Genomic DNA, 27,767 nt, shown 5'->3' with positions numbered 1-27,767 from the left:
CACCAAAACAAAAGCATTCTTGTCCCTAAACAGTTTTGAAACAATCCCTGGTTTAAAAACATAGAAACTTTTAGTTATCTCCGAGCGCATCACGACTCTTGCGACGCTTCCCCGTGTACGCAATAACGACGTTTCAGTAGATTTCCCGGCTCGATTGAAGACGTTAAAACGTAGAATACACTTGCCTGTTTAGCGATTATATTTGCAGTTATGATATTCCTTTGTTGAAGTTATAATTTTGTCCCCGTCGAGATCGCTTTACTACTTGCAGTGCCGTAGCAAGCGGCGCACGTATTGTCGCCGTGAAAGCTCTTAGACAGAACTCGTCCTTCAGTTACACCTGTTCGCTTGTAATATACGCGTCTACGAACTATCACTCTTCTCATTAATTACATCAACTTGTTTTCACAGCATTCAAAAGCTGTCCTTACAGGACACGTTTCGGCAGAAGCAAGGCACCCTCATACGGCGGATATTCCGTACGTTTTTTCGCGCGTATTTTTCCAATTTCAAAGCGTTATTTTCGCATCAATTCATTGCGAAATTTACGTAAGCGTTTGTTTGTGCAAGCGAAACAGCTGAAAAGTGAAATGTGTCATCTCTATCAATATTAATGATTGTCGAACTGAGTAAACACTTTTGAGCAGTGTAAATAATTACATAATTCCAAACGCAAAGTAATTTCCACAGCGCCCAATGCTAGAAGCGATATATGCGTATACGGATCGAATATGAGCTCGTTTTCTACCCAGGGGGAAGATCTTCTGCGCTTTTCAGACAGCAGTTGAACGGTTTTAAAGTTCGTGCGCTCGAGTGCTGTGACGATATTGCTTCAGCTGCATTTACAAAACAGATGAATTGAAAAACATAGCTGCCTGTATAGATCTTAAGCATTCTTGTTCGATATGTTCAAACGAAACAAGAATTTGGAAATAAATAAATTTGTCCGTCTTCGTGTAAACGTATATATTTCATGTCATAAAGCCTTGTCAACAGGAGTATATTTATGCCCTGCGAGGGTGGGTCTGAGCTGCTAATGGAGGCCTTTCCAATGATTAAATAGTCCTTCTCTACTTCACTCTCGTTCGAGCGGTCCTTTCATCTCATGCAATTTAAGTTTAAATATCAAGAAGGCCCTTAGTGCTTGGCTCTTAGGATATTTAATTGCTTTTTGCGGGTTCTGACAATTACCTGCTGGAAAACAAAACTGCTACCCGTTGTAATACAAGATCTATACATAAAAAACTGTATGAATGGATAAGCTTTGTGAATATATTGTAGGTCTTTATATCGCTGTCAGGATATCCTATATATATACTCGGTTAAATCGTCTGACACTGGACGTGGGTTTTGAAGGCACCGGTGTATATCTATGGGTCTGAAGACAATGTCTGTCTTATTTGCAGACTTATATTCACATGCAAATAAACGCAGGTGTTTTTTCTGTCAGACAGAGTAAATTACTTTATATCTCTCACATCCTACTTATGCGAGGGGGGGGGGCGGACGTGAGGACAACTGTGTACAGCCGGCCTTTCCTTCCTAGAATTAAGAAAAGCGAGGTTGCCTTTCATTGTCGATTAGCAAAACAATAGCTTTTAAAAGCGAGTGCAGCAGTAGCAGCAGTTGGCTGTGTTAAATTAATTCTGGGGGATTTCACTGCATATTTTTTTAAAAAACTATATTTTACCATTCATTGCATCCGGTGATTTTGTCATCTTAAAACAATTTAACACACACTTTCTAAAGCATTTGCCATTACTATTGTGCATGAAATTGCCAGTATATTGGATTTAGCGAGAATATACGAATTATTTAGATAGCCGGTCAGCTTGTTGCATATGGAGAAGCAATATTGCCCGGCATAAACCAATACACAATATGAAGAACTACACAAGTTCTGTACTTGATATAATAAGAATTCATATTTCAACGATTTGCATGTGTATCAACGCTTCACTCGTTATGTTTCGCCTTGCGATAATTGAGACACCCGCGGCGCACTTTGGGCAAAAATGAGCCGAAATGACTTCCATAGGCGGCAGTTTCCTCGCACAAGACACTTCTAGTTTGCTAAATGTAGTATATATGAGGTGATCTTGTCGCGATAACGGGACCTTAACGTGATACGATCGAATAACAAACGGTAAAGTACGCATCCTAAATTTCTTGTCTCGGAACAATGTAAAGCAGTTTTTAACACAGCTTGCGAGATACGCACGTATGCACGTATAGTTTGTTCTCAAGACCACCATATTGTGTGATAGACTAAACAATGAAATTACGTTTTTTTCAAACATGTGACGCGTTATTGCGACAGTTTCTAATTTTGTATGCATTACCTTCGAATGTCGCTTTGGTAAACATAATGGCTTTATTCACGATATCTCTTGCATCCGGCATTTTTAGCTAGAATTAAAGTTGTGGTGATGAACAGGTTCACGTTAAACACCGGAAGAGTTAACTGGCGTCGCTAATAGCTTCACCATGTCACTCGTGTTTGTTCGAGTCAAAGCACTATAACAATCTAATAGAGTCAAACACCTCTATCTAAGCTTTCGTCTGATCCCACAAGCCACCCAGTCAGTGATGAAAACGCTGTCCTAGCATTACACAGGCATTCATGCAGGCAATCAATTCCTATATAAGTACAGCATTATCTAAACGTCGTTCGCTCTCTGCTTTTGAATAGTTGGTTTCTGTTTCACTTTTTCCTAATTAACTCGCCATGAACATTATATTCTGGCATCCTACCTTCCAAGTATTCTTTTATTTTCTCAGACTGAATATTGCCAGTACTAGTGTGGAAATTTACTAAGCTACCTTTGTTACAAACAAAGCAAAAACGAATTCAAACTGAATATATCAGCTGACCCTGGATCCCAGAATTAGTTCTGAGCAAGGCTTTGTCTTCGCACGGCGCAAACTATAAAATGACTTTAGCAAACCAGCTGTGTCCATATGTTCAGCACACGGCCGCATACATTCTGTATTGTTTTTAGTTCCCATGACTTCACAAACAATTTATTCTGTTTGACTATTGTGAGTGTCACAGAATACAAGGAATTTGCACATATTTATATGACTAAATAACAATCTTGTCTACTGAGAATAGATGTCTGATTTTTTACCGAAAATGCGAACGCCTTATCTTGATTTCAGTTCTGCTAGAGAATAAACCTATTTTTGAGGAGATTTTCGAGGGAACATTATAACGCAAAATATAGTGTACCAAGTTCAAATCAGTTTCAATGGACACATACATTCATCGCAGATTCGAGTTTCACGTTTACCGTATTTCTGTCAGTGGAATTTAATCAAAGAATTGATGAAGTCTTGTCATTCCAAAAATATCGTGCAACCTGCAGACATGCAAATCCTTTGAATATACGAATTTTTTTTTCATCCCTTATAATCAACTTTCATCATGCATTATTGCATTTTGGTCACGCAACGCTCTGAGCGCATAGGTGGGGGAAATGCTCACACGGGAGAGGGGGTGTAGGGTTAGAACCACGTGCACAGGTCCGTAGTGGGAGGAGAACTCTCCCTGTTCAACTCTCTCCACATCCTAGTCTTCATCAGTATATGGTTCATTCCTATACCATACGACGGCTGTCGATATACGTTTTTATCGCTGAGGCGCCTCGCACTTAAAACAAGAACGTGTGTGTAACTTTGTTTTAAACGTGACATGGTCGCGTTAAACCAGATTTACGCTAAATCCGTCTCGATAGCGCTGTTCGCATAACGCGCAAAGCAGCTTTACTCGCAGACCCATATGCCTAAGCTGAATTTATTATCATTGTTTTTACGATATGAAGATAATAACGTATTTCTGAACATGTCCTACATCTGTCATTACAGGGCAGGTGGCTGCACTTAACTGTTTGAATAAATATTGCAATTTTCATTCATCCCAGCTTGTCGGCTGGTGGGAAGTATTGACGTTTAAGGTAATGCGTTTCTGGTCTACGATATGATAAGGTCGCCATTTCGCGTGCGATCGCACAGAAACCTCTTCGATGCTACATTAACTATGCTTCACGTTCCTCATCGGGGCTGTATGAGGCTATATTTCACGGCGGAAACTAGAGGGGGTAGTTTGTCTGTAAGAGTCAGAGAGCGCTTCCCCGAGCTAGCCTGATAGGTGCGCCTCGAATTTTTTGCAGGGTGAAGAACAGTTCATATTCTCTGATCAAGATTAGGGATAGGGGCTATGACACGCACGCTGGCCCCTTGGTGTTAAATAACCATTGTTTGTAGGTGCGAATTACAGTTCGGAGGTGATTAAACTTTCTAGAATACAGTAAATTCATTTAGCATGCTTTACTTAATCTTGAAAGAATTTGTGAAATTTATATAAATCTACTGTTACACACGTTTTCAACAAAACTTACCTATTCCACATTTATCACACAGCACAATTTCGTTTGGTCTGACACTGGAGCCATCTTTACACACAATGCAAACTATCTCAGCTGTAGTCTCGGTCACTAGGAAGAATACATTAGTTTCGTATAAGTGGAAAATACAAAAAAGCATACCGTGGCCAACCCGAATGTCAAGTAGACTCGAATCAACGCCAATATTACTTAAAATGCTTGTCTTTTGCGTGATTGACAGAAGAGTTTTTAGGGTATTTTTTAAGCGTGTAAAATTGCTTAAGAGCTGGGCGCGTGATATCATATCAATCTGGGTGAGCTACCTTAAAGTAATCTGATGTTGTACAGAACTGACTGCTGAGTTAAGCATGGTTAGATCATGGTTAGATCATGCTGAGTTAAGCATGGTTATAGTCATGCAGAGGTGGTACATGTTCTTGAATGTGAGCTACTTTAAAGTGATCTAATGTTGTACAGAACTCACTGCTGAGTTAAGCATGGTTAGATCATGCAGAGGTAGTACATGTTCTTGAATGAGAGCTATCTTAAAGTGATCTGATGTTGTACAGAACTCACTGCTGAGTTAAGCATGGTTAGGTCATGCAGACGTGGTACATTTTCTTGAATGAGAGCTATCTTAAAGTGATCTGATGTTGTACAGAACTCACTGCTGAGTTAAGCATGGTTATAGGTCATGCAGAGGCCGGTGTTACATGTTCTTGAATGTGAACTATCTTAAAGTGATCTGATGTTGTACAGAACTCACTACTGAGTTAAGCATGGTTAGATCATGCAGAGGTGGTACATGTTCTTGAATGTGAGCTACCTTAAAGTGATCTGATGTTGTACAGAACTCGCCACCAAGTTAAGCATGGTTAGATCAAGTAGAACTCGCCGCTTAGTTAACCTAATTAGATTATGTTGGGCTGTGCTGGAGCACATGAAGTTAATCTTGCTCTGAAGTATCGATGGACGGACAGGAAGAGAAGTCAATTGCCTCAATTCCAAATTCTCATCACACCACGTACTGTAGAGGCGTGGAGCTGAAGAGGCGTGCCTGACCTTATAACCTGCTAGCAACCGGAATAGCTATCTTTGCCACTTAGAAGAAAGGGAAAAAAACACAAGCATTATAAATATTTCTGGTATACTCCATGTTGGCAAAACGCCCTTCTTAGAAATTTCAATAAACGTAGTTAACTATTCAACTGAAATGCATCACGATGTCTAACTGAGACGACAACACGGTCAGCTCCCTAGCGTGGTACACATCGGCTAATTTTGGGTATATACGTATACAAAATATAAAAAGAAATGACAAGAAACATTCTACCAACCGCTGTGTATCTTTGTAAATGGACAATGGTCAATTGAATCGTCGTCAAAGAGCAGGCTACACATGCGTTTCAAATAATCAATATGAAGAATTTTAGCATAGTATAACTTGTCCATCCATTCCACTAAGACCACATCGCCGGTTTTGAATTGAAAGCCACAATCCATGTTTGAAATATCATCACATTTTACCGTCTCAGTTTTTGAACATTGTTCCGAGTCAAATAACAATTACATTAACGATGTTGACGGGTTTTCCTTGATATAGTGAAGTAGTTCGTCTGAGAGTTTTAAATACTGTACCGATGCTCTTTAAATTTACAAGTAAAACTTTATTTCCCGCGGCGTGATGAGAATGAGCTATTCCTTTAGTTCATATAGAAAAGAATGATATTTCTTCTATGCCCAATGTATCTTTGACTCAAGATAAGGAATTATAGGTTTGAAGATGAAATAACAACTAATCCTTGTGATCAAAAATCTTATATAATGCGAGATTTTTGGACCGATTCCAGGAATATTAAGTAAGATCCTTCTTAGGTAAAGCTGATTATATGTTGAATATAGACGCACTTGCTTAATTTTGTAAAATCCACCTTTAACATCAGTATAGCGCTACATGTTTACCATGACTGGCACGATAGACAGTTCCTTATATTTACAAAGCAGTAGCCGTTAAGAGCTCTTCCGAAAAAAGCCCTATTTCAAGGAGTATCTTTCGTCGACGAATTGCGTTCTGAAGGCAATACTTTCGTGTTTTTCCACAGCAGAATAAGTTGTGATGATTCTTCGCCTCAAGCACCCAATACGTAGTTTTACGACTCCAGTCGAATATTGTCAAGAAACACTCCACTATATTATTTAAAGCACTCTTGTCGTTGCTAACGACTTGACTTGTCCTACTTTCAGTCAGCGTGACTAAGAACTATCATGAGCCCTAACACGTCCCACAACAGACGAAGCGGCTTTGATGATTCAACGAAATCCGGCAAGAAGATTCTCAAAATGGGAAGACTTGAGGAAACTATTGATAAATATATATTACACCGCAAAATATAATCTCCCTTTAAATGCCAATGATGTTCAGATCCATTTTTATAAATTAAACTCCTTCAAATTTTGTATATAACAAAGGAACAAAAATAATCATTGATTCTTCAATCTTTATCAGAAACAATACAATCAGTGTCGCCAAATTTTCGTCGTTACTTCAGTGTTTATATTCACCTTCCACGGTTATTTTGCCTCGTATGTCAATTTTTCTCGACGATATATTTATTCCGTTCACGATTATTGACGATGTGGTCGGTCTTTGATGATTTATGACGATTTAAGCGGTCTTTCGGCTAGATTTATTTAGTTTTCAAATCTCCAGCACGCAACGGAACTCTAGTCGCGAGTAATCCCTTACAAAAGAAGTGACACAGCTGCAGTATATAGACACACGTCCGTATTCCTTGACCGCAGATCGACCGATGCTATAGTGTTGTATATATACCACTTAATTTCTTCCGCTTTGGCCCAAAATAGGGACAAAATTGCAATGTTTCTTTACGGCGGAAACTAAATGTAAAAACGTCGTTTCTTTCTGAAGTCCTGCGCGAGATTGTAAGAAACGTGTATGCGATTTAAACCTCGTTTAAAAGATTAACGGTTAGGCCGGACTGAAGACACTTGCAACAACAAAAATTATGTTTAGACTAAGATAAACAATGTTATTCCTTATATGACCTCCTCAAGTAAACTTCCGCGGTCAAAAGTCTTGTAGAATCCAAATGATGAGGTGATCAGAGCAATATTGCCAAGACAGATTCGTAGTCTTCGGGTTTATGTTATTAAAACCGCGAGTGGCGTTCAGACGTTACGCCGTAGAAGTGATAATGACGTGTCTGTTTAGTCCTTTTCAACTTGAATATTACGCTTCGTTCCCCACGCTTTGTTCCTTAAAAGCTGATTATATAATTCCTCCATCTGTTTTATAATACATATTTCCTATATATTGAGATCTGAGATATGCCTTTCTTTTTATATAACCAACGACTACGATGAAGATTATTTTGATTGAACGAAAAAGCGTTCAAAGTTATTCCACAAGGTACCTGAAGAAGGCAACACACTGACTACATGCACGCGGACACCGCGTCTTTAAAACTGACATTACCAGTTTGCAATTACAGAAAGTTTTTTATCAGGCCCTGGAGCGTTATATCAAATGCATTGTTATGTTAAATTCATGCACCTGTAGACACCGGCAGTATATATACAAAGTAATTAGTTATTTTCCTTCTTCAAAGCTATTCTCTTGGACGCCTAACGAGGTTAAACGAACAATATGTAACAAGTTTGACTTTTGAAAATTTTTCATTCATTTTGAATATATTGTCTACTTTGCAACAAACTTGGCAAGCATGATGCATTTCTAGAAATTGTCTTTATTATTCTAAACGCTTACGCAAATGTTCAGAACTGATCTATGTCATTCCACGTCGGTTTCTAAAGATTTTTATCAGCCTGTTAAATTTTTAGAGCACTATATGTGTTGGTTTGACGTATATATATATAGGTCTTAATATGTAGACAAGACGTACTTATTTTACCTCTCAAAGCCCCAATATTTTTTTATCAACATTTTTACTGTAGTAGTTTTTTTATTGGCATGGCTTGTAATGCTTTACGTTTCAGGACGCCAATTTTTTGGAACGATAATGGGGTTTATACATCAACAGCTATAACCGATGCAGTGTGCTCAGAATAACGCCAGACATAATTGTTTACAACAACAGATGGAGTACATGCATGCGTGACCACAATTCGCTATGGATCAAATTTTTGGAATGTCGTGGACGTTGGGCTTATCAGACTAAAACTATAGAACCTACCTACGCTATCGTTTTTTTTAAAGTTTAACTTAGCGCTTTTAAATTTAGATTACACCTCACATACCGAGAAGCGTATACGCTCTTGATAAGATCGAAATATTTAAGTGTCAAAGTTTATTGCACGAAGCTAAATTTTTTAATCTCTCCTGTGCAGCCTATAGAACATGCTCCATGCAGAATCCGACGAATTCATCTGCCGGTAATTAGGATAAAGTAATTACCAGACGAGCCGCCCGCTGGTAAAACGAGATTGCTTCGACCATATTTTTCATGCCATCTTCAGGATGAGAATTTGGATTCACGCGCGTGCAGGGAATTGGAGTAAAAAACCATAAATGAGCCTTTCTGCAAATACGAGTCTGATATGATAAGAAATATGCAAGCTAAACCGTATTAGGGAGCTTTAAACTTTGCAAGCGCACAAAGACTATAATTTCATCTTATCAACGGGGTTCCTGAAACTCGACAATCGAAAAGTAGCATCAATTTGAGACAATCGAGTGGCTGACTAATTTTCCGCACCACGCATTGCATTAACAACCAATTATGACTTTTTATAAGACCTGGCTTTGTGGACAAAAGGTGTTAAAATAAAAATTACCACCACAAGAGTATATATATTGTTGGCTAAGCTGTAAACCTCAGCATAACAGAAACTATACTGTCTGGAAATGTGGTAGAGTTTTCATCTTTTGGTTGACACAAAATGAAAAGATTTCATTTCAAAAGCGAAAGATTAAATAGAAAGCATTAAGTTTTCAAATAGTTATATTCCAATATGCTATATTCAGTGTATATACCCATCGGAACAGACCATGCAACTATTTTCCAAATTCATAACGGTAGCTATATATATAACCAGCGGTTCTCTGACTATATATGTTCACGGGAAGAGCTGTGAAAATTCCAACTGTTATATTCATTCAGCAAGTTATACATGCATTGATGTTTAATCGCTCAAATCTAAGCTAATCTTAAGTTGAGGTCTCAAGATTGAAGATTCTAAAGAATTATTCCTCTGCGATGGCCTTAGATAAGCCTCGAATTGTTCTCATTCGTACGTCATTAATTTACCTCTTATCTGAACTACAGTAATAACAGATCAAATTTTTATACAACTTTTGTACAAATTATATGTATAACTCTTTAGAGCCATTTCCCTAAATCATGCAGCGGTTTACTGAATGATTCTTCAGCTATAGGATAAACATATCACCATTCTGAAATTCAATTTCATGTAGCTATGTCTTGGCAAAGATTTCCTGCGTTCCCATGTTTCATATATATGGCTGGACTCTGCATGGCTATTCTGATGTTGGTTTAATTAAGTGAAGTCAAAATTATTTGCGTTTAACAACAGAATCAGAACAAATATACGACTAAATCCTCAAATTTGACAGTCTAATTTCCCGCAAATCTGTTTCAAATCCACGTTTTCCCATTAGAAAGAGCTAGCAGCTTCGTCCAGTCAAAATTTGATATATTTCATAACGGCAGCTGTGTCACTTTTGCGGTCATAATATTAATATACGCAAATGTGGGAACATCCCATATGCCAGAACAACTCTATACTATAAATCGTATCTATCGCCCACCCGATAAAATCTATTGTAAGAATTTTCAATAAAAATATTGTGTACACTAGATGTAATTAATTAAAAAGTTCAGCTGTTCTCCCAATGCGTATATGCGATGGGAAAGTGCACCTGCCTCGCAGAACTCGCTTTGCATACGAAACTGCTTCCTGTTTCGCCCTAAACTATCATTTGTCTCGAAATGATAGTAGAGGCAAACGACAGAAAGGTAATCTCAAATCCCTGCAAGTCCCTGAGTGGAAATAGCGCCGAGTTTTTCTGTTTACAACTCATTGTATACTGACTGAATATTCCTATAAGTTTTTTTATGTTATCTCTCATCTATAAAGGTCGAAATCTCTTTGCCTGGTTTTGAGGCGCGAAGTCGTGGTGTACGTTTGCGCTGGAATATCCGCGTCTGTTGAATCGTTGCTAGGGAAAGTTTCAAAGGAATTCTTTACTTCTCTTTAATTAGATGCTCTAATGCAAACGAACGAACGAAATTTTGTTAAGTCAAAGACAAGGTAACAAGATCGTCACTTTTGGATTGAAAAAAAAAACACCTTTGATAAACTTCCCAGACGAAAGCAAAAAACCTTTGCAAATTTGTATCGACTCATTAAAATGCTTAATCTTCGGTTATATATTGCCACTTTCGGAAAAAGATGATTTTCTCAAAATGGAAAATCGTTTGCCGTAAGAACTACGCCGCTCATTAATTTTCAATTTGCACCTTCGGGCAGCTGGCAAATCGTGATATTACAAACTTGCCAGTTAATCTCTGCGAACATTTGAATATCATGATGGACGACAAGTCGCCGACATTAAACCAACAAGTTTTGTTACACGTTGTATTTAAAAGCAGTTCCACGCAGTGAATATCGCTACGTGACTTATAATCAGAGCACGAGAGAGAATTACTACCGCGAACACTTACACTTGTGTCACGTATAAACCAATATACCTTTTCTTGGCAATATGGCTTCTTCGAGTGTAACTTCCTATTGTAAGCACGTATATTCATAATGGCGTTCACTCACTCACTCACTCACATTATTTAATTCAATTCTTTTCAATGTTGATATTTGGAGCACATTTTTCATTACGCTGTCTTACTGTGTTGACACAGCTGTCTGAGACATCAAACACTTGTAATAGTTTGCTAAACCTTGCAAATTATACTATACAACATCCTTAACAACAAAGGCAACACAGACTTAAAAAATACCAAAATATTTTCCTTCTCCATCTTCCGTGGACTTCTCGTTAGGTTTTTTTTTCACCTCCGTCTAGCATTTTCTACAATGCCATGCAAAGGAGTACTCATGACTTCAGGAAAAGGGTGTATAAGAAAAAGGTGGCTACCAGTTTTTTGAGTGGTATAATACTACAACGCTCTTCAGTCTCAATAGCTGCAGTGACGGCGTAGCAATCGGAACTTAAACACTATCGTAGCTTCTGTGTTTTTAAGATATGGCGCTCCGGCTCGGTCCGTTTTGAAGTCAGTCCCTAACTAAAGCCCTATAACTTTGACTGTAAGATTTTGCATGAAATTTCTTCAAATTTGATCGCGTTATCTCCTCAACCTGTTGTTCTAACAATCAAGCTACGCTGTTAAAAAACTTCACCAGCCACCTCAAATTCACAATAGTAAATATATCATATACAGGAATATATCATAAACCCGACAACTACGCTTTTCAGCTAAAACCATATAGCCATAGAGATACATGTAGCTATATCACATGGCCACTATGTTGCATGGGTGTGTGGCTTGCCTCTTAAAACCTTTCGTTATTTAGAACGATTAAAAAATTTCTTTGATAAAGTAAGTAGTATTGCTAGGATAAGAACTAATAAACACAGTACAAATTCAGCTTGTACTGACGTGAGCGAACATTGGTGCGTAATTTGATATTGTACATCAAGCTGATTGTCTAATATTAGGTGCTAAACGGTGTTCGTATTTGACGGTTGGACTCAACAAAACTGAGTCTCGATTGGTCAATATTCTAGTAAAATGAACGTTGCATCTTTATAACTAATCATTTCCTGAAAAAGAAACTATTATGGACTATATTCTCTCAATTTCTCTGCGGGTAGTTCTTTGTGAATTCTGTACGTGTTATTTATGACGTTTTATCAACCAAGTTGTATTGCTAAAAGCCTATTTTAGGCGCAGTGTTTGTTATCTTGTTCTAGGATTTTTAGACAAATTACTTCAAGTGACTCACTTTTATAAAAGCGTCTGCGATTTTCCATACAGAGATAGTCATTATCCATGCAGTAACTCCGTCGCTGATAATTCTGATATAAAGTATTCATGACTTTAAGACGGCAGACCCAGTGATGAGGTAAATGAACAAATGGTCTGCCTGCGCAGGTCAGCCAGCTTTCGTCGTGAAAGCTTCTATTTCTAAGAATGATTCCACAATCTCTGCACATTCTCACATGATAATCTTATCATTGAGGCAGCATAATTGTTTTATCTTCTTGTTTAGGCGACGTTTCTTAACGGGCGACTAATAGTCCTGTATATCTACAAGTAATCAAGGCACAAACTGACCCTAACTTCACGTTATCCTATTTTATGTATCGGAAACAAAAAAATACCTGTTTTGTGTGCCTAAAAACAGCTGAATTAAGTAAGGTTAGAAACCGACTGGATTTTCAATCAGGGGCTGTTAGCTCTGCTTACCCTAATGCGGAAAACAGAATCGATATTTATGCAGCTTTTTGCATTTAAATAACCCACTTATTGCTGTTGTAAAGAATTATGCAGACAGTTTAGGCTAGTGTCTAGGCTCTTATAGCCTACAATGCACATCAGGAAAGACGAGAGTGTTCAATGTGTGTTTGTTAAGCATTGCAAGGCAGATGGTGGTCAATCTATTGAGTTGTTAGAATGAAAATTTAGTTTTCCATTGTATTCATCTTTACTCCTCCTTCTATTTTAGAAGTTCCTATAATTCTGATTTTAAAAGATAAATAAACGTCAAACCAACCAATCATTTTGCGCCGAATACTTTCAGTTTTTGCCTTAACAAGAATTGTTGACAACAGGCCTGTCATAGCTCGAAGGCCGCGGTGAAGATCAAGCCTTTTTATCTTTAAACTCTATTTACAGACCACCTGCTGCACATCCATTTCGTTACGAACTATTATCGCAAGCAGTCATATAAGTACACGTCATGCTTACTAAATAAGGTCACATAGCTACATACTTCCATCCAGTAAGCGCTTCCTAGAAATTTCAAATGAGCAACGCGCAATAAAAAAATGCTCACTTAGGTTGTACAGCTGTGGAGCAGATTGTGGTGATTCCACCCCACACGCGGAGTCCTACCCCCTCCTACAACCCCCCTTCCCCCCGTCTGCACCCATAGATTCGCAGTCATGAGGTTGATATCGAAAATGCCAGATGTCAAAGCAGGCAATTTTACCAGTACTTTTTGACAGGCATTGAAGTGAAGATGTCTGTTTTGTGTCCGTGCATGAAACTGAAGCCGTTGTCAGTGACCTTGGACATCAACCTCTATTGTGATGGCTTTCATCATCGTTATATTTTCATTTCCCACAAATAAATAATAAAACAAAAAAGCTAACCTGTTGTACTGATTTTGATCCTCTCCCCGTCGTCTTGGTTGGTATTCAAGTTGTCAGCCTTTTCATGCCTATCTTTGCTTTCTTTGTCATTCTTTGTCATCACGTGGACGCGCCGTGATGATTCATACACCGTATTCCCAACGAGAGTATGCCTCGCTACTCCAATATTGGCTGGAGATTGAAACTCTCCTTCACACAAACCAGACTTGCCGTTCATTCTCTTCTGGCTTATCTCCAAGAGGTATCACTCGTGTGATGACATGTTTGGACATGTGGTTGGCTTTGTTTATTCCGTTTCTACGCTTGTCACGAGAGAGTCGAGAGTTATGCAACCAACCAGCGATGCTATGGTTAAACGTTTGATAATATTACACCTTAAGGTCGAAGACACGCGGACGTCAAATATGACACAATCGAGGACAAAATAAGATAAATCTCAACCTCTTTTCCAGTGTTCTGTCGTTTTCCCGCGCTCCACAGACAAAACAAAGGTATTACTTCCCTTAAGCAGTCTTGTCAATATATTAACGTAAGGTTTTTTGGCACTCGTGGTAATTATGATAGAATTTTCTCACGAGTCTGAATGATGAGCGAAATTCTTTTCTTTTTCTTCTTTCACACCTTTTCACTTTAACCGGCTTTTGTGTTTTGAGGCACGATTAGACTAATAATCGTACAGCGACGTTGTAAATTGCACGTTTCGCTACGAAAAATGTTTGGGTTTTTTGCATAAGAGGGCTTTCTGAAACGCTGCAAATTATCAAGTTACAAATCTGCGGTATTCATCTTACTGTAATTTCAATTCTTCCGGGTTTTCAGCTCAGGTTTCTGTATTTTCCCACGCGCTATGAGACCCTATAAAGTTGAGAATCCTTGCGGAGATTATGAGCCAATATTGGCTTTTTGAATTCCCCGACTTCCTTTAATAGTTTTCCTTAAAAAAATTGTTTCCCTTTGTTTTGAAATTTGGATTCTTGTAATTTCCCGATTCCTCAACCGAGTCCTTGTCAGTGTAGTGCGAGACTTGTCACTAGTGGCTTTATTATTCTGAGGAAGCGATCAATATTTTGTTTACATTACTTTGTTTTTCGACAGGGATTAACGATGATTCCTTGTCATAGGGGAACTGAGACTATTTTAGAACTTCCCGTAACTTTATCCAGCCAAGGTTCAAAAGAGTTAAAACACTCCTAGCGCTTTGAACTTTGTGTAACTTTCAGCTTTGGATAACTTTCAGCTTTCAATTTTGCTCTAAACTTGACGAGGATTGCTTTTACCATACAGCGCGTGATCGGTCCTATATAAGGCTACGTCATCTTTACAAAGGCGTATGTAGTTAGTTCATCATATATAATTACCAAATGCTCGATGCTTCCTTATTCAAAACAAATTACATGGTATCAAATTATGTCTGATTCTTCTTCTTTGAAAATCCTGTCCGTTCTTTTGCTGGCAGTTCAAGATAACCTCGCAATCTCTTGCGTTTGCCAACCGTCTGTGATGAGATGCAGTATTGTGCACACAGATATATTAATTTGATTACGCAGTTGAGGCAAACTAACCACCCGTTGTGATGAAATTTTTGGTATTCACGAACACCTCTGGTGGGTGTTGATCACCTTCAGTAATGCAGTATGCTTTACGACAATATAAGATGGTTCTTCGCTGTCCTTACTTAGTCAAAATGAACGGAGAGCACTCATATATTAATATCACAGTTGGCTTCGATGAATGTGATGAATCGTAACCTGGAAGACGTTGACATTTGCAATTTTATCTACTTGAGATCATTCGTGTGTTGCCACTCCATCCTAGCGCTTTGCTGGTCTATAATACGTTTTCCCAAAGATTCTTTTCTTTCTCTCGATCAATATAACGACACGAAGCTGTCTCTTGTATTCTGATTAAGCAAGTTTGACCTTTTGTCTGCTCACAAGGAATAATAAGCCGGAAAATAAATATATGATTATTTAGGCCTTGAGATAACAAGCACTTATCGCTTCCTGTTCGCCGGCATTGTTGTATAAACATTTTCCGTATTTTGGTATTACAATATTGGCAGGTATATGAAAGAATTTGGTGAAGCAAAACACGATAGAAAACTTTAAAAAAAGTCGTTAAAAAAGCGGAAAAAACCTCTCTTAACTTGGCATACAAGATTACGACATGTAGATTGTAGAACAGAGTTACTTTTTCAATTTCAAGATTTTGTGACACTTGACTTGATGTAGAATGATTTATAAAAGGTTAAAGGATCTTAATTTCGAGTGGAAATCAAACCTAACAACAACACGTCTGAATTTGAAGCCAGGGATAGTTGAGAAAAATTGCCATTGCAATGCCTTGCCAGTGTGTTGCAAAGGCAGCAGACACGACGTGATCGAATGAAGTTTTAATTATTTCATTTACCCTCACCTATTATTAACAGACGTTCTTGTTTTTCTTTCATTTCAACAATTGCATGTTAACCTTCCTCTACAACGTTCGCAGCGCCGTGATCCGCTGTCCGTCAAAAGTCGACCATTTGACTTGTTCGAGTCAGTTCGACATAGATTAACACAAATATACTAAGATATTTTGACGCAATGAAAACACTGCTGCTATTAAATAAGTTTCCCGTTTCTAGTATAAATTTGAAGACAAAAACTACCATACTCTGTTGTTGTGGTATTATATACCATATATATTATTGATGTGGTATCATATAATGATTTTTAAATACGCTGAATCGTAGGTCAATTAGTTCTCGAATTTCATCGAATGAGCAGTGAAACGTCTTTCAGAGTTTCAACATTTTAAACTGATACAAATGATGTCACGAAAAAACCCGGAGTTGATTGAAGGCGTGGAATAAAAAAGCAATGTCAGTTGAAAAAGACGGTTGATCCGATCAAATTACAAGGACTAAAAACGTGCATCAATCATTTATGCCTTCAGGCTGATTTTCACGATGCATTAGCACAGACGTGAGCGATGAAACGCACCAGTTTGAAACAAAAAATCTGGCACAAATCCTGGGTTTAGCGTCTTAAAGACGTATGCTTATGATCATGACGATGATTAATGGCTCAATGCAAAAATCTCCGGGGCGGAACCAAGTGATCCGACTTCCTCAAGAAGCCAGGAAAGATGGCTGCATTAGGGGGTAACGCCCTCGAGACTCCACCCGGGTGGGCGTCAGGTGCTAATATTCAATGTGGGGATTCCAGAATGATTCGGAAATGGCCTTCTTCAGTGTTTAAAATACTGTTTTCATCATTCATCACATAGTTGACAAATATTCGATTGTATGAAATCGAATCATATTCATGCGATAACATGAAACTGCCAAAAGAACGCAGGGATTGATCGTTGAAGGTGTCACCCTCCCCTTCCCCCCCACCATTTGTGCGCCCCACTCCTATCACCCACAACAATGCGGTTCACTCATTGTTTATTGTCATTCACTACGCTTGCCAGAGAAAATCATGCTTTAGATTAGATTGTAATCCTGGTAGGAGGAATTAGCTGAATTCCATCCTCTTAGCAAGCTATCTGATTGTCTGCGAATCGCTTTTTTGTTTTCATACATTTGGAGATTTATATATTTCCTTTTTTACAACATAAAACAGCTATTATGGATTTCCTATATCGGGGCATACGCCAGAAATACAATGCTGGATTGATGCCAAAGTTGATGATGTAAAATGTCTGTACGATCGCTATTGCTTCGACTGGAAGTGGAATATCCCGAACCTCAGTTAAGAACTTGAGTACGGTAAATGGTACTATAGTTACTACTAAACACGAGGAAATGATCACCATGGTTACCACAAACCGTCTTTGCGTTCGAACACGAGCACTTGGGGCGTGGTTACCAGTTCCTTCCTGGAGTTCGCGAGCTCGGGTTTTGTTGAAATGAGACATTGTGGCGATGTTACAAATCAGACAGAATAAAATGAAGACTACGTGTAAAAACAAAGTGATTATTTTCACGTCTTTTATGTCTACGATATCTGCCTTTAGAGAATATATAATTCCAGCCACTCTTGCGATGTGAAGGAACCATATAAAAGCAATCAAAGCAACGATTTTCTTGCCAGTAAAATGCACGCGGTAAAGAATGGGTTTTGTTACACACAGATAACGTTCAATCGCAAGGGAAAGGAGACACATAAATGAAACATCTGGACCGAAAAATGTTATTCCACTCTCAAACACAAGCCTCGCCGTGTCCAATTGACCCACGATTAAGAGCCCGTTGAAAATCAGCTGAGCCACACAGGATTCCATATCAGCAATAGCTAGGTTTATGATCAGATAAGATGATGGATTACGAAATATGTGCAAGGGATCCTTGATCATGCAGATTAAGAGAATAAGATTACAGATAAAACCTATGAAGATTAGGATTGAAGAGATTATCGTGAATTCTTCATCAAATTCTAAAACTAGCTCCGTTGGGGCCATATTTTTAGTTGAAGCTACTTTCTAAATATAACGTATCACGCACGGTTTTCTATAAAGATAACGTATGAATCAACAGTTCCTTCTCTGATGTTCTAGACTCTGTTTGCTATGAGGAGGCTTCGTGTTTATCATAAATTACTTTGCATCCATGGAACACAATCAACACATCACTTTGCAGATTTAGCCTTCGGGGAGGTCTTTGTGGGAAACGAGACGGGACACTCAACCGCAAAGATATTGAATCTTAATAATATTCTTTATGATTGAAATATTGATGATTGAAGAAAAAGAAGATTCCCTCCTCCTTGCGGGCAGCTTGGTAATCTTGTCATGAAATTATAGACCATAGAAACTTCTAGAGAATCCATCCATTGTCAGCGATTTCTGGCGTTACTCCAATAAGGCAATATATAATTATTTCATAAATCTGTGTCCTTTTGTTCATGTCAAGTTTAACCAAGGATCATAGCAACGTTTTATTCTGGGAGATAAGCCGTTATGGTGTTAGTCAGAAGCAGCCCTTGCTGAGCAACGTTTTCCAAAACTTTTTAATTTAACATCGTCATTTTGTCATGTCGTAATCCACAGTTTATTTTAAAACAATGATGACCAATAGTTGAGCTGATGTTTTAAACCTCGCGCAAACAAAATTAAAAATTCAGTTTTAATTTATTAAATTATTTAATTACGTCGATTTTGCTATTAAAAGCTCACACAATTTGGATTCATTTATTTACTTATGTTCTTCACTAAAAGGCCCGTAATTATTATCAAAAGCAATTGCGTTTTTTTATTGGAAAAATGACTTGTGCATGCATACATTCAATTGCAGCATATGTTCTAGTCTAATAGCAATCAAGCCGGTTGTATCAAGCCCGTTTAGCTTAAACGGTGGATAAGTTCAAAATAGAAAGCAAGTCTGCCGTTTTATTCAACTAGCGAACTAAATGTTTTTAACCTTAATACAAAGATACTGTCGACAACTACATATTCAGTGCATAATATTCAAGTTGATTCATTCAAGAGAGATGTTAGAGTGTTATTTAATTTTGACCTATCCGGCCACCGTTTAAGCTAAACGGGCTTGATACAACCGGCCCATGATGACAGCCATTTAAAAATAGATTTCTACTGATTTACTTAGTTGTTGGCGATTCAACGAACAAAAAACGATATCGTATGATCATCACTACAGCACCATCAAATTCATTTCCATCACTGATTTGAAAATCTATTAAAACTTTCATTCAATAATTTCATTTACAACACTAAAACAACCTGACCAGTGCGGTCGGTCATACGACTTTCAACGTCTTACTCAATGGTATATATGTTAAAACCCCTCCAGCAACAACAAACTATTATCATATAATACTGTCATAGATAGATTATGAAACCGATGCGGTAAATATAACATGACAGATTCAAGACCCTAATTAAGCTTTTATTGTCCTCAATAAACTACTTTCCTCGTGTTTCGTAAATTATAACGACAGTCCTCGCAGGGGACCAACGTCTCCTCGTTACTATAATCGGATTTTGTATTGTTTTTTTTTAACTTGCATTTCTTGGCAATCCTTGCCGCAGCCTTTCTTCGTATTCAGGACATAAGGAGATCCTGTTAAACAATACTTCGAAGTCTCTTTGGCCTTGAGGTTCTTCCCAGGGCTTGTGAGACGCAAGCCTGCATCTGATGAATCCGTCTTTTCTTGGAAAGCGTTTGTTGTAAGGGCGTTTACGGAACGATCATTTCCAGGAACTGTGGAACAGTAACAACGGGGATGTTCTGCACATGCGCCTTCAAACGAAGGTTTCGGTCCTCCGTGAGCAGAACGACTTTACGTCTTACAGTGAACGGCTGGTCGGCTGTGGTTGAAAAACCCAGAAAAATGTCGATCAATTCTATCTGTCTTAGACATTCTTTCCTATCTTTGTTAGACTTTCTAACGGTAGAACTTTTTAGCCTATGCGCGTAACAAGAACTATTTCACCCACCTGTAGCGAGTTTGTTAACTACGTCCATCTTCGCGTCACAATAATGTGTGCAACAATTTAAAATGATGTCATCATTTATACCCTGCAATGATGTAATAGAAAAATAAGAGATCATCCTTACTGGATCTCTAGGAAGAACAGTTTAGAACTGATAGAACTATCTAGTATAAATAAAGTTAGTTTAGTTTAGGTTTCCTCCTGTAGTAACACTGGATCAATACGAGATGATCCTTACTGGTCCTCTAGGAAGAGCAGTTTAGAATTGATAGAGCTATTCACTATGAATAGAATTAGTTTAGTTTAGGTTTTCTCCTGTAGTAACACTGGATCAATAAGAGATGATCCTTACTTTGCTGTTATACCAAAACATTGATGATAAATTCAAGTTTTAGTTTATAGATCAAAAGCAATTAAAAAATTTTTATTTCATTACTCTTCCAGCCGTCGGTTCTTCGATACGAAATGCAATGGTCGTCAAAACGGATCCTTTGCTTGTCAACGCCAGCATTTGAGAGTCCGACAGACTGAAACGATATTCCAAGAAGTCCACTGCAGCTCTGGCAACGGAAATAGAAGGTACAGTAAGAAGATACATAAATGAGAGTATGAAAAAAGCACACAAAAATTGTCACCTTGCTTGATTTGCGACGAAATCAGCACGGTGTTGTTGCTCTGCGTCCGAAAAACCTTTCGCAAGACCATCGAGTTCATTTATCACTAAAAAGGAAACGTTTGAGCGTGGTTTGACATAATTTTTTTGCTCTCGTGAATAGCATCCGCGTACAGCTGGACTATATGCATGCACTGCAGTGCGATATATTTTGCTGGTAACTGAAACCCAGTACCTACCGACTAGCGGCATAACAACGGTGAAATATCTGGACTCGACGATATACTGCAACTCATGCAGATGATCTATGAAACAGTTTGTATCAGGCACAAGATATTGCGGGTTGATCTCCAGTACCAAGGTTGGTTTGTTCGAGTGCTCGACCAAGACTGCCTATAGAATGATTTTAAAAACAATATGTTTGGTCGTATATCCGAAGCACTGGAATGAACTGTCTCGAGCTGATCCGGTGGAAATACCTGAGCTTCTTCCTCTCTCTGTTTCTGGTTCAAAATCTCCTTTGTCAACGCGTCTTTTTTCGCCTTCAGATTATAATCGATAATGCGTGATGAATCTCTCATAAAAAGTTTAATTCTTGCCACATTGGGCAAAGTATATACGAAGATTTGCACTTACCTTAAGCTCCTGAACGTGGCTTGGCAATTCTGAGCTGTAAATATAGTTAATATACAACCTTGTTTAGGGATATTATTCACTATTACGACTGTACATGTTTTGTCGTTGATCAGGTCGTAAATGTTGTTCATTGAAGAGTTTTCTACTTACTCTGAGTCGATATCTTCAACGCTTTCAACAATGACATCATCATCATCGTCATCATCAATGTCAGCCTGTTTTCGTGCAAAAATACATATATCAGCTTTGTGAAACACTCCGGTGCCTTTCGCAAACAGGAAAGATTTTCACATATTGTGTTATAGAAAGATTGTCCATAATGGTCTTTTCCTTCCTTAAAGGACCAGCAAGATCCATATGTAACCCCCTATATACCTCATCAATCTCGTTCCCAGTCGCCTGGCTCATCTCGGATGTTGCTATTATTGCTGTGACGTAATACTGTTGAGAATCCTCATCAAATCTTAGTGGTAAATCTTCAAACTCACAAAGGAACTGGGCAATCGATAGTAGAGCCTCGGTTCTGAGTCGACTGCAAACTATTTCCTACATAAAAGTTGACAAACCAGGTTTTACATACAGTTGGAACAGCAACAACTTTCTTTTCTAATGGATATCCGCGCGTATACAAGTTTTGGATGGATGGATGGATGGATGGATGGATGGATGGATGGATGGATGGATGGATGGATGGATGGATGGATGGACGAACGACCTTTACCTTTTCTAAGTCAGGCCCAACTTTTGTGCATGGTTTTACAGCTTCCGCCAGCGGTTTAAAACCACTGAGATGATCATCTTCGGGTAGTGTCAGGACTACTTCACCTAAAAATAATAGAATTCTTACGATGTGTTTTAACCTACACACACACGATGCCAAGCAACACAACACGTACCAGTCTTGTAACAAACTCTACCTGGTGTAATCTCACTTGCTGATATCTCCGAGCCAAAAATTCCTTTCAAATTATTTAGTAGACTAGCGATGCTGCTCCAAAACTCTTCTTTTATGCTAAAAACAAAATGGTCTACGCTCAATTGACCCACAAGGAGGCTATCACAGCTCAAACCGGACATTTTCCAAAGCTGTTTAAAGACATGGTAACGTAGAGCTTTTGCAGAAGACTCTATACAGCCGTTTCGAGATGGTTACAATCATTTCTCGTACCTTATAGAAGATGATCTCAGCAAAGAAATATTAATCTGGATCCAATCAAACCAAACTTTGATCGCAGGAAGGTAACTGGTTAAACCAGGCAACTGAGAGATATCTTGACCTAATACAACACCGCGTGGGTAAGAAAACACAAGAACGAATTATGACACCTGTACCTGAGGTTTTGCATCACAAAATCCGTTAATTTCTGGTACAAAATATGGACTCTTGTCGTGATGAATTGAATGCTTTTAACAACAGCCTTAGGCACTGTAGATCTACGTTACCTGAGCTGTTTTCTGAGGACGTGATGATGATATCAGAGATCGCTTTGCACAAACACAGCGACATTTCACAGCCAAGGTTGAGCGCAAGATCCAGGGGTGTCCCCTCCATGAACTGACCATGATCTAGAGTCACAAATGAGAGTGCTCACTTTGAACCAATTCACGCTAGCAAAATCATAATTCTCGCAGCTGTACAATACCTTCGTCTGCGAGATTTTCAATTTCGAACATATTGATGGCCATTATTTCCACCAGCCTCTTCATTTTCACCGCCGAATTTCTTGGATGACGCAACAGAGTACGGAATAATCCCAACGTTTTGTAATGATTTTCCAAGAAATGATCGATTCTAGGAAAGATATGGGGGGAAAAGATCAATTCTATACAAAACAACTGAGAAAAAATGATGACATCTAGAAGACAATTCCAAAGAGTAACCGTTTCTAAAAGACGTATTTCTAAATTGATGGGGTTGTTACTCATATATGAAAACTTTTCATATATCTTACCCAATTTTTGAATAAAGCATAGCATGGCAAAACAAAAAGAAGATTTCGAATTGCTTGCTGATCTAAAACAAAAAGTTCTTTGATTTAATATCATTCGTGAACTTATGAAAACCAAACAAAACTACTAAAAAAACAAATGTTCAAGGTCTGAAAAATCGTTCATCAGGACTTTCTCGGTTTTTTTTCTCATCAACTGAACATTATTTGTTTCACAACAGGTATATTCTGATTTTGTGAAAATATTTTTTACATTTCAAGAAAGAAGCTTCGTCACCTCGTTCAAAGATATTTTCGAGGTTGTTTTATCTTTTCTTTCGTTTGCTTCAATTTGATTCTGCTGTCCTTTGATCATTCCTGTTGGCGTAAACAGATATTCCCTGCGGGTGCCACTCTGATAAAACACCCACAACTCATGTCGTCCTTTCTCCATCGTTTTTCTGTCTTGCACCCCCGAACCACTATTGTGCCGTCGGCGCCCTGGACCACAGGAAGCCATCATATCTCGTGTTCGTTCATTCTCATGAGCTTGCCTTTCCTTTTCCATTTGAACCGAGGCATGCAAGTCGTACGCCTGAAAAAACAGTCGCAGAACTTTGATATCCTAACCAGTTGTCCAATATTTTTTAGAAAAAAATAACCAACTATAACAAAGTCAGAATGCACAGTCGTCTATATTTAACATCTTACGCTTTTACATCTTGTAAAAGATTAAGAATAACTTCAAAATAAAGTCGAAATATCACCCCAAAACTCTTGCCTTGTTTTTATAACTCGTATCTTGAGTTTGGAGCTGTTTCTTTTTATAGTTTCATCAAATTGTCTCCTGGTAAGAGTTAAACTTATAAAAGTTTTTATTTTTTAAAATTATAAGGAGGTTACCTTGCGTTGCACGTCGTCGTAAATCGCGTGTAATTTTTCCCGGGCTGTCATGATGGGATTACTGACACACAGGCTTCTGACATAGTAATACACAGAGTCCAGACGTCGCTTGGCGTACACAGCAATCACCGCTAGCTGGTTGTACGGTTTGCCATTCCTTGGAGCAATTTTGATGGCTTTGAGGTAACACGAACGTGCAACGCTCCATTCTTTGGACGAGGAAAGGTTTTGATGGTATCTTTCAATGTCGCCAAGGAAAATCATGAAATGATGGCAACTTAACAGAGCCATTTTCACCTGTTACAAAACAATTTTACCACATTGACTGATATTAGCATACTATAAACAATATAATTATCTTGCATTAATAAAAAATGAAAACGAGGTGATTGGTGTGCTCTTAGGTATAAAGCATGCAGATTGTGGTAATAGTTTTATTCATATGACAGACTCTGATAAATAACACACAAATTATGTTTACTATTCTTAAGTTAATCATTGTGCAATCTTACCGAACGACTGCTGTTATCAAACTGATTTGGTGCATCAAGAAAGCTCTTCAATGAAAACTCATTTTTGTCTTCAAGACTTGTAATTAAACCATTTACAAAACCATTTGTGGTGTCAAGGAACCTTTGCAACATGCAGGTTACGTCACTTGACCAGTTCTCGTCTCCTTCCGACTTCTGTAGTGCTCGCAAACGTTCAATGAGTTGGTAAATGCCGGATCTCCAGAGCAAAAGATAAACTTCTTTCGTAGTAAACACATACAGATCAGTCTCCATAATTGTCTTACACTTTTCCTGGATCTGCAAGCACAAATTTGTTACACGATCCAATTGCTCTTTGGAGTTGATTCGGCGTGACAAGAGGTTATCAAGATCCGCCTCAAGGTAACCGGCATCTGTTAGAAGTGTTTCAGCAATTTTTTTGTTCACCTTTCTTGGATTTGCTTGATTTGGTGATTTCGTTGGGTTTGATTTTGGGCCAATATTTCTACGAGCAGGGCTCTGACCAGTATGTAGTTTGTCCATCATATCAACAAGATCCTGACCAGGTGTTTTATCATCAACAGTACCCTTGTTATCCTCGCTATTTGATGGGTCATAAAGCAATCTGTTTGGTAAAATCAAACCTCTATCATATTCGCTGATATCGTCTTCAATTCCAGAAGATTCCTTCGCATTTTCAACATCAAATCTAACACTTTTACTAGGTGATGTAACACGTCCAGCATTCCCAACTGTTGTGATCAACCCGTTCTTATTAATAATACCACGGTTTTGTTCCTTCGTAGCTGTCTTTTTAGCTGAAGGTTTCTTTTTAGGGCTTCCTGATAGCTTTTCACGCGCCGTATCCTTTCCGTTGCGTGTTTGATCAGGCAACGGTTTACTCTGACGTGCATGTACTTCACGCTCCCTGTCTCCACAAGAGGTCTTTTTGACATTGGTTTTCACCTCATCGCGGGAACGTTCCGCTGTTTTCTTGACAGGACTCGTAGCTGTAGTCCTTGAACCCTTTCTAGACTTACCTCGAGGCTTTTCCAAAGAGTCTGCGACCTGTTTTAGCTCAAAATAAGTACACCGGATCACTTTCAAGTCCTCGCTCTTTGACGCCATTATTTGTTGTTGTTTTGAATTGTGTTTCCACAATCAAGAAATATTTTGGAATTTGCTGACGTGGTAGAAATGTTTTCTTTACCGTCGTTTGCACTGAGCATCATTGTGACAGATTATGGTCATGATACTTGTGATACTACTCCTCGTCATTACAAAAAATACGTGTAAAAATTTATAAAAATTTAATTATGAATGCTATTCTTATTCTCATTTTATATATTTACATCTGTTTCTTCGGTCAAAATTACCGTTTTGGTTCAAACAATATACCGTTCCAATCCATTCCTGCCAGTATATCTGTCAGTGTCAATGATTAAAGATTGACACTCTCTTGAAAACACACAATTCACCTTGCATTCACAGTTGTAACAAGGGTAATTTTCGGCTGGGGTTATAGAACAGGTAGTTGGTAAGGGTTTTAGAACTGGGAGGAAATGCTCATACCAATATCAGTTGAATATCTTCTGGTGTGCACCAGGTCCCTCTTATAAAAACATTGGAACAAACTTTATAGCAGAATCGTCAGACTATCATTTCGTAACTTCATCAGCAGGCTTGAGTGACCTCTTTCCTAGGACTGGATGGATATACTGATGTAAATGCGTGATTTTGGGCGGCGGTGCATTGAAAGGTTGCATTGGAAATTTCAGTTCTCCTGGGTTAACATCAACGTTGACGGTGTCGGATTTTAGTTTAACATTAGCTGTGAATTGTGATGCTGTTACGTCCATACTTCCTGCCTTATGCGCAACCTGAAATGAAAAAAAACAGCCAATGTGAGGGACGTATTAAATATTATGGTTTTTTATTCAAAGTTTGTGAATCAAAGTGGACAAGTCGTTTTCAGAGTTGATAAATAGTCTGCGCTCTTCACAGAAGATAGGATTCATAGGAATTCTTCATATTGTATTGTTCATCAGAATTATTGCAGTTCACGAGTAAATAGGAACCAGATATAACCAAACATGAAGGTGTTTTCTTGACCAGCCACTAGCACTAGAGATAACACTACCAGTACAATTCGTGTTCATCAGATGTTACCTCAAATTTTGGCTTCTGTTCTTCAGGACGAGATTTCACTTGAGTGAATGAATACACCACTAGTAAGGTATAAATTAAAAAACCTGATAGAAGCCCTTTCATCTCTTTATTTATTAGTCCATTCAGATATTATTTCCACCTGCAATAAACAATCATTTATGTAAAACAATTGTATATTATGTCTACAGAATTTAATCTATTTGCACAGTCTTTTGCCAGGTAAGTATTCCTCCGACCAGAGGTCAATTTAATTCATCGGATTGTGTTAAATACAATGGGATCAAGGTAAAAAAACAACAACTATATTTCAATCGACTTTAACCTGTTAAATTAAGCAGGTGATTTATACACGTGGATATGATCATGGCTATTTTACTAATATCTACATTTTTGGGAGAAGTTTAAAGATTTAGGAGGGTAAATGTTTTTTTCTGTGGTTGAGCTCGTGGAGGTGCTAAGAGTCGTTTGTTAGGCCTTGGAAATGGACGCTCAAAGAAGACATCATTCTACTATCTTACAGACGTACTGAAATCTTTCACATCTACCTGTTAGCCTTATCATTAAGCGAAATCTGCTTTATGAATTTAAAAGAATTATATCTTACTTATTGGATCCTTTGAAAAGAACACGAGATGTATTTGTGGTTTGAAATATATTGTATTCTCGCAGTTACAACGGAATTTTATCGTGTATTAGCTTCGAGTACTCCTGGCGAAGGAACAGGGCAAAAAGCTCATTTTTCTTTGAAAGATACACCTGGTTCTTTCAGCGTTTTGGCAACTAAGATTTTGGCGAAGATTAGTTCAA

General features: G+C 38.2%; 3 protein-coding genes across 5 annotated transcripts in view; all 3 read right to left on the bottom strand.

The window, feature by feature from the left end:
- The window catches only part of LOC114523863, a 28,980-nt gene extending 13,436 nt beyond the window's left edge, over positions 1-15,544 (bottom strand). Inside the window, exons 1-2 of one of the 3 annotated variants that reach the window (XM_028544906.1) lie at positions 13,780-15,544; positions 4,401-4,496 (exon numbers count right to left, since the gene is read on the bottom strand). In XM_028544906.1, coding sequence (XP_028400707.1) covers positions 4,401-4,496; positions 13,780-13,996 — 313 coding nt within the window. In that variant the 5' untranslated portion in view covers positions 13,997-15,544. Of the gene's footprint in view, positions 1-185; positions 527-4,400; positions 4,497-5,722; positions 7,907-13,779 lie in introns of those variants that run through there. The other 2 variants (XM_028544907.1, XM_028544908.1) reach the window with 2 other exon arrangements.
- A 1,678-nt stretch (positions 15,545-17,222) lies between these two features.
- On the bottom strand, positions 17,223-18,781 carry LOC114523743 (lysophosphatidic acid receptor 1-like). The gene has a single exon (XM_028544772.1). The coding sequence runs from the start codon at positions 18,226-18,228 to the stop codon at positions 17,359-17,361; it is 870 nt and encodes a 289-aa protein (XP_028400573.1). The 5' UTR covers positions 18,229-18,781; the 3' UTR covers positions 17,223-17,358.
- A 996-nt stretch (positions 18,782-19,777) lies between these two features.
- On the bottom strand, positions 19,778-25,919 carry LOC114523770 (telomerase-binding protein EST1A-like). Its single transcript, XM_028544800.1, has 18 exons — positions 24,813-25,919; positions 24,301-24,597; positions 23,696-23,992; positions 23,422-23,483; positions 23,113-23,261; positions 22,913-23,035; positions 22,638-22,746; positions 22,387-22,481; positions 22,191-22,294; positions 21,845-22,015; positions 21,620-21,684; positions 21,470-21,503; positions 21,313-21,375; positions 21,073-21,226; positions 20,856-20,940; positions 20,657-20,780; positions 20,224-20,305; positions 19,778-20,094 (listed from the first exon to the last, which is right to left on the bottom strand). The coding sequence occupies exons 1-18, from the start codon at positions 25,917-25,919 to the stop codon at positions 19,964-19,966; spliced, it is 3,252 nt and encodes a 1,083-aa protein (XP_028400601.1). The 3' UTR covers positions 19,778-19,963.
- Between the last annotated feature and the right edge of the window lie 1,848 nt (positions 25,920-27,767).

The sequence above is a fragment of the Dendronephthya gigantea genome, unplaced genomic scaffold, assembly GCF_004324835.1.
Source record: "Dendronephthya gigantea isolate DGI-Jeju-01 unplaced genomic scaffold, DenGig_1.0 000028F, whole genome shotgun sequence".
NCBI lineage: Eukaryota > Metazoa > Cnidaria > Anthozoa > Malacalcyonacea > Nephtheidae > Dendronephthya > Dendronephthya gigantea.
The sequence above is the reverse complement of the archived record's forward strand: the minus strand, read 5'-3'. Positions and strand labels throughout refer to the sequence as shown.

Bases quoted from the DNA above. Each gene is read 5' to 3' on its own strand.
- LOC114523743 (XM_028544772.1), bottom strand. From the start codon at position 18,228: ATGGCCCCAACGGAGCTAGTTTTAGAATTTGATGAAGAATTCACGATA.
- LOC114523770 (XM_028544800.1), bottom strand. From the start codon at position 25,919: ATGGCGTCAAAGAGCGAGGACTTGAAAGTGATCCGGTGTACTTATTTT. The intron at 21,685-21,844 runs GTATATAGGGGG...GCACGAAAACAG, and splicing joins CTGGGAACGAGATTGATGAG to GCTGACATTGATGATGACGA. The intron at 21,504-21,619 runs GTAAGTAGAAAA...CTATATTTACAG, and splicing joins GTTGAAGATATCGACTCAGA to CTCAGAATTGCCAAGCCACG.